General features: G+C 43.8%; 1 protein-coding gene across 1 annotated transcript in view; it reads left to right on the top strand.

The window, feature by feature from the left end:
- The first annotated feature begins 324 nt into the window (after positions 1-324).
- The window catches only part of LOC124145958, a 30,854-nt gene continuing 24,106 nt past the window's right edge, over positions 325-7,072 (top strand). The window contains exon 1 of the mRNA XM_046515949.2: positions 325-587. Coding sequence (XP_046371905.1) covers positions 490-587 — 98 coding nt within the window. The 5' untranslated portion in view covers positions 325-489. The remainder of the gene's footprint in view (positions 588-7,072) is intronic.

The raw sequence follows: 7,072 nt of genomic DNA, 5'->3' as shown, positions 1-7,072 counted from the left end.
TAGCGTTCGTTTGCACGTGCCCTGTCAGTCTTGCAATTAGCATGGGTTCTCACCTAGCTCGACCCCCACCCCTACCCTGCCAGATAGTTTAAGTGCCCTACGACCAGGCCTCAAACTTCTAGGAACGTTGCTCAATCCATGGCAAGTACGAGCCAATCCCGGAGCTATAAATGTGTAGAGCTATCAACTGCATCGCCGCGACACACCAACCGCGATATAACTGGAGCTAGTTGAAAAGTGCATCTTAACCGCAGCATCTAAACCAGAGCGGGGGGAGAGGGGAGGGAGCGGCGCTTGTGTCCAGTTTCCCGCCGCACGTGCTGTACCTGGTGTAGCAGACGATTCAACACACGTCACGGCGGTGCCAAGAGTCTGCTCCGAAGTGCATCCTGTCCTGCGCACGCGCACACCTCACTTATGAGATTGCGTGGTATAAATTGATGCGGCTAGCCCATGGTGTAGCAGTGTGAGCCGGGTGATACACGGGATATGGTGCTTCCTAAACGGAGGGGTACGCGAACAACGGACACGAATACCATGGCAACGCGTGTACTTCTCACCACACTCGCTTTAGCACTGATGGCAAGGTAAGTCACGTGACCTCCACAGCAGACGACAGGGTATTCTGTATTTGTGATTCATAAATACTCGCGTTTTTTAGACGGAAACAGGTTGACACGTTATCTTGTGACTAAGGATTGACTTGTCACATGTGTTCAACTATCCCACTGTGAGACAATACCACGTTTACCGTGATCAACCGGTCTAATTCCTATATAATCGTAGACACGGAACGAAACCGATATTTTTGTTAATTAGAAATATTAAGTAATTAAATTGTATTAATTACATAAATATACTACAAATGAAAATTTGTGCTACGGTAAATATCTCCGATGAACAATGTCAAATTATTTTGAAATTGATTTTGGTATGTATATAGTCCTGTGAAAGAAGAAAGTATTTGAAAAGCAAGTAATCTGAGACCGCTGCTCCAGATCGCCTACAGCATGGCACTGTCCTGTTTACAGACAGTGGCTGTCACACTCCATTAGATAGCAGGTCAAATTTGACCAAAATGTAGATTTTCATGTGAATACAATATAAATTTGAGACGAATACTTAGTTCCTCTCATGTACTGGCAAGACACTAGATTTGTTTCTTTATCGTTATATGATACTGTGTGTGTCAAGATGTGCAGTGGGTGGGGAACTCGGGAATGTCTACTGACCACACATTGCTGACCAGCTGACAGTTTTATTACAACACAAAATCCTTCCACATAGGGCCATTTCCTGCGAATTGCACCGGAGTTCAAGGTCCATTACTCATCGTTTTAACGATGTCGGCGTGACGTAAACAGGTGTATTATGAAACAAATAAGTTTCACAATGTCTGGTTGGTAAAGTGATATTGAAACGAGGGGTAACAAAAGTCCTAAACATGGCGGTTAATGTCGTCTGCTTATCGTACACCATATTGTGAGGTGAGGTGAGGTGAAATGGGGTTTAACGTCGCGTCCAAGATTATTGTACTTATATAGCGACAGGCATGTACGTGTGTGTGTTTGTGTGGCTGCTTGTACTAGTCCGGACTGATGCCGATTTATAGTGCTAGCCCACTGAGATACCATGCCGCAGTTTAACATGAATATCCCACTCAGACACAGTATACTGACTCCGAGCCGACCAGTCCTTGTTTTAGCCCCTTAATGCCGAGCGCCAGACAGGGTAACAACAAGTACCATCTTTTAACGTCTTTTGGTATGATGCGGCCGGGGATCGAACCCCGGACCTTCCGCTCTCCGGGCGGACGCTCTACCACTACACCACGGAGACGGTCACACCATATTGTGACGTACACTAGTCACGGGTGCCCTGGATGAGGTACTCTCACAAAGGGATAAACTCGACTTGACGATAACAAGGCAGTATGTAATTCTTTATGGGTAAGTATATAAGGTGTGATATACCAGTCGCAGAAAACAGTACAAATACACTGATTATGTTCAGTAAGCAAGTGTAAAACAGGCCATCTCTACAATGAAAATCCTGGCAGGACATGACCCATTCTATCCGTATTGAATCACAGCTACGTTTGGTTATTTGAGTGAAGGAAGGAAGGAAGGAAGAATGAACAAACAAATAAATGAATTTTACTTGTCGATTTATTCGCTGAAGTCATTTCCTTATCTGTGCCGTACTTTGTACATAGTCTTTATTTAATTAAACCACGGGAAGTACATTGTAGTTACATTAAATAACAGTAAACTACGGTTATAACGAACTCAAAGGGACCACTAACTTTAGTTTGTTATAACCGTAGTTCGTTATAAGCATATATATACAGTATAACAATAGCAAATAGTCGGGACAAAAAAATCAGTTCGTTATATCCGTCAGTTCGTTTAAAGCGTATTCGTTATAAACGTACTTTACTGTATAGAACAATATGTGAACAATAGTATTGTGAATTCACAAGCACGGTACAAATGACATTATTGCAGTGTATAAGTATACAGTACTGCTTGTAGGTTCCTTGAGCTGATTTTTTTTCTTCTGTACACCTGGAGTTGACCAGCAACCGATGCCCATGTCTTCAAAAATAGGTGTGATACAACCAAAAAGTGTTACACTTTTGGTATCTTCCCACTCACAGTCATGGAGGCTGAATACTGACAAATTTCCATATTCATATATTCTACTCAAAACAACGGTTAAGAACCACTTGATTCTTTCATATTACTAAAAGGCGGCGGGGTAGCCTAGTGGTTAAAGTGTTCGCTCGTCACGTCGAAGGCCCGGGTTCGATTCCCCACATGGTTACAATGTGTGAAGCCCATTTCGTGTGTCCCCCGCCGTGATATTGCGGAATATGGCTAAAAGCGGCGTAAAACTATACTCACTCACATTACTACAGTTAATCTGTCATCGGGAAGGTCTTGAGTTTATTTTGGTAGAATACGTAGAGTAAATCACCCACTGCATACTCTTTGTCAGAACGTTCAGCATGGCGTGTGAAGGATTTGTTGTTGGCCTGAAGACAATTTTCGATAACAGAATATATTATAAACACCCCACAAAACAAGCCCACCCCATCCCCAACCCCTGATATCAAATAACCGACCTCTTACGTGCAGACGACGATGTTGATGTAGACGTTGATGTGTCGGCAACATCGGACGTAGTCCCAGATGATTATTTTGCTGTGATAGTACTCAATATATCAATATGCAGTCATAGTCGACATCGTATCAGCAGATGGAAGAGAAAATTAGCAGACAAAGTTCTAATAGAAGATCTCGTAGTATTAACGTAACAATTAACTGGATGTTGTAGAGAGGGGAAAATGTATATCTGTTACAATAGTAATAACAATATACAACATCGTGGCAGTAGTAGCTGTAGTAGCTGATGGAGCAGAGGACGTGGCAGATTGGGCAGATACGAGGGGGCTCATCAGCACGTGTATTCGCCTGAGATAATAACATGCAGTTGAAGTGACGTGGTTTGATATGTTTTACGTAGTCGCCGACGTTGTAGTACATGTCGAGTGAGTGAATATTATTTTACGCCGTTTTCAGCAACATTCAAGCAATATCACGTCGAGTACACCAGAAATGGGCTTCATATCTTGTACCCATGTGGGGAATCGAACCCCGGCCTCAGACGTGACAATTGTAAGATTTTCTTTCGACCCTTTAACCACATCATGCTTCATGAGTTATATTTAGGCTGGACTAACGAGTCTAGGATAGTCCAATCAAAATCGCCGGTAATCGACATCAGGTCGGATTTTCGGTCGATTGCAGGATTTGCAGAGCATTTGAACCGTCAACCGAACGTCGACAGATATTTTCCAAATCATGTTTTTAGTCGAGGTGCTCACGTGATTTGATGCTCTTCGAGGATAAGACCCGTTTTATTGCAATATAGATCTTGATTATCGATCAGATCGTCTTGACTGGGCGCCGCCATTTTATTTGAAGCAAATGGACGTGATATGAGAGGTGGAATCTGATTGGCCAACAGGAGGGACATAGATGGGACATAACTTGTAGTAGGCACTGGTGGCGCTACGATCGATTTCAGCCTAGTTCGGCAAGGGTGGAAAATGTACTTTTATAGTCAGTTAACTCCCTTGCCTCGGTTATCTCACGGCGGGTCAGCTGGCTTGATGGCGAAGGGAACCCTGAAATGATTTCGGTCTCTACCGCCATGGTGAGACCCACAAGCTTCGTGGGGTTAGTAGGACAAACCAAGAATCATTATCAGGGCGAATATGGGATTCGAACCCACAATCATAGGATTCTGGCACGCAGTAATGCAGACCGTGTTACGTCGCCTTAGGCGACAGAGGCTTCTGTGTCCCCAGCTTCAGCAGCATAGCAGATGTATTCCGTGAAGATTGATGCATATCATCGTATCCCAATTGCGTAGTTCGATGCTCATGATGCCCATCACTGGATTGTCTGGTCCAGATTCGATTATTCACAGACCGCCGTCACATAGCTGAAATATTGCGGAGTGCGGCGTTAAACAACAAACAAACAAAGAAGCAGTTGCTGGTGAAGCAGAAATAGAAGCAGTGGCAGAACAGTTGATGTTTATGTAATAGTTAACACTGGTAGATTTTGTAGAATTAAACGCTGAAGCAGCATAAATATTAGTAGTGGAAATTCTTCGAGTAGATTCAAAGAGTAGTTGCGTAGTTGTGAAAATATCAGCAGTAGGTGACGTAACAGGGGAGGATGAGGTAACAGGAGTAGACGTTACAATAATGGAGTAGTTGTGGAAGTGGTAGTCTATGTCAGAGCAGACGCTGCAGTAGACGCTCATAGTAGAAAGAGAAATACTACGACAGCGGGGTGTAGTTGACGTAGTAGCAGCCGTAGTAGAAGTTGTAGTGGGAACAATATGTCCATAATTCACTGCAATGACGAACAGACTCTGTATAAACAAGCCAGCGCCGAGGCCTATTTGATGAAGGTACAGACAAGGTGGATCTCGAAACATGCCACAAGCTATTGTTAGCTGGCGCTCGTAGAGCTAGCACCATGGTATTTACAAACAATGGCATCAGTTGTCTTCGGGCCTCGCGGTGCAGAGGATAGCAGACTCTGTTAGATAGCAGATCTGGGCAAGGCAGGACGATATCATGAGCCTGTTTGTACTTGTTCAGCATGGAAAGTTACGCTTGCAGTTGCCCCTTAATGACATTCGCATCACAAAATGCCAACCAGAAACAGTCTACCCCCGGCGATTTCAAACGAACAGGCTGTCAGTGTTTATTTGAACAAAGCGTCCGTAAACATGCGTCGATATTATCAATTTCATCAAACGTTTTGGACAGTCGGGGGCATAACGCCAGCCAGATTAGCCGGGTGTTGGTTATTATGTTTTGCAGTGATGTATGCTTGTCCTTGTGCTTTTACAAGCTTGTTAATAGGAGACATTCAACCTCTCAGTGGTATCCTCAAAGTGCCCGCAGTGCGACTTTCTCCGGGACAAGATGTGCATAATTTCTCACTGTGAAGAGTTACTTCCCTTTACCTTGCCAGGGTCCGCTGATTGTGACTTCGAATCTCAGATTCTAGCTGAATATGATTCCGTCTGTCAGTACCATTCTCGTATTCGGTTGGATAAATGTCGCATGTGGATTCACATAGTTTAATCTTACAGCCTTATATATCTGAAATACGGTGTTGGCTTCACTGCAACAACAATGAGGGTCTGGTATAGTCGCCCTGATGCCACCAAAGCGTTGTGACACGGAAGACATGCAGCAAGGCCTTACACCCCCATCCATGCTCCCGACCCGTGAAGATTCCGGGGTAGAATAGGTCTTCAGCAACCCATGCTTGCCGTAAAAGGCGACTATGCTTGTCGTAAAAGGCGACTAACGGGATCGGGTTGTCAGGCTCGCTGACTTGGTTGATACATGTCATCGATCCCAATTGCGTGGATCGCTGCTCATGATCTCAATCACTGGGTTGTCTGGTCCAGACTCGATTATATACAGACCGACGTCATATAGCTGGAATATTGCTGAGTGCGGCGTTAAACAACAAACCAACCAACAACCAAACAACCATGCTCCCTGATGCCGTTACAGAGTTGTGATGGTGCTAAACTACGGCATTAACCCGATCCTTAGAAAAGAGAACCGTGTTATAAGTTACCTGTCATAATATTATCTAGAAATATTTTTTTAAAACCCACATATTTGAAAATTAAACTTCAAATGCAAGAGCCTGATTTACGATTCACACCAGTCGCAGGCTGAAACGAACGATTCGTCACTTTGCAACATAGCCTTGCTCCAAGGCTTTTATGAATGTTCATGGATGTATAGTAATTGCATCCTTAAAATGGTAATTCTACATAAACGGACAATACAGGACGTCAGTCTTTATTGGGACAATATTTATTTATTTATTGCAAAAGGAATTATATGTTAAACGAAGCATCATTTCCTTGGAGACTTGTGCAAGTCTAAGTACAAAATAATAGCCCAAGCACGTTGCACGTCCAGTGGTGCCAACATATCTACAACGAGGTGCGTTTGCGAGACAGTTAACACTTAAAAACGCTATACTATATACACGGTTTAAAAGAGGTCATAAAACCTTAACACTTGAGAAGGTGGAAAAGAAGATCCCATTATAGTCGCACGTTATCTACTTTCTTACGGGAGCTACCGACGTTATGTTCAACTTACGTTGTTGCGTGGGATGGAGAGGGCGTGAGGGGTGGGGGTATGTGCTGTCCGGACTTCATACACATTGCACAAATACTCATCTTCGGATATGTCGAACACGGATATAACGTACACAAGTCTAAGGGATGGTAACAACAAAATGGTCTCTTTGAGGAACACTTTTTACAAAACCGACTGGCTGGAGGGTATATTCTGGGACATCTAGTAGCTTGTCCTGGAATCCCAGTCTCATCATACCATGTGAACGATTTGTTGTTACCCTGGGTACAGTTTTCGGTAACAGAATCTTTTTTAGACACGTCGGGGGCACGGGTCTAGGGCGCCGCGATTCGCTGTGCAGAGTTGCGTCCC

This window comes from Haliotis rufescens, unplaced genomic scaffold, assembly GCF_023055435.1.
Source record: "Haliotis rufescens isolate VD_foot unplaced genomic scaffold, xgHalRufe1.0.p SCAF_9, whole genome shotgun sequence".
NCBI classification, from domain to species: Eukaryota; Metazoa; Mollusca; class Gastropoda; order Lepetellida; family Haliotidae; genus Haliotis; species Haliotis rufescens.
Note: the sequence above shows the minus strand (reverse complement) of the source record. Positions and strands in the feature narration are given on the sequence as shown.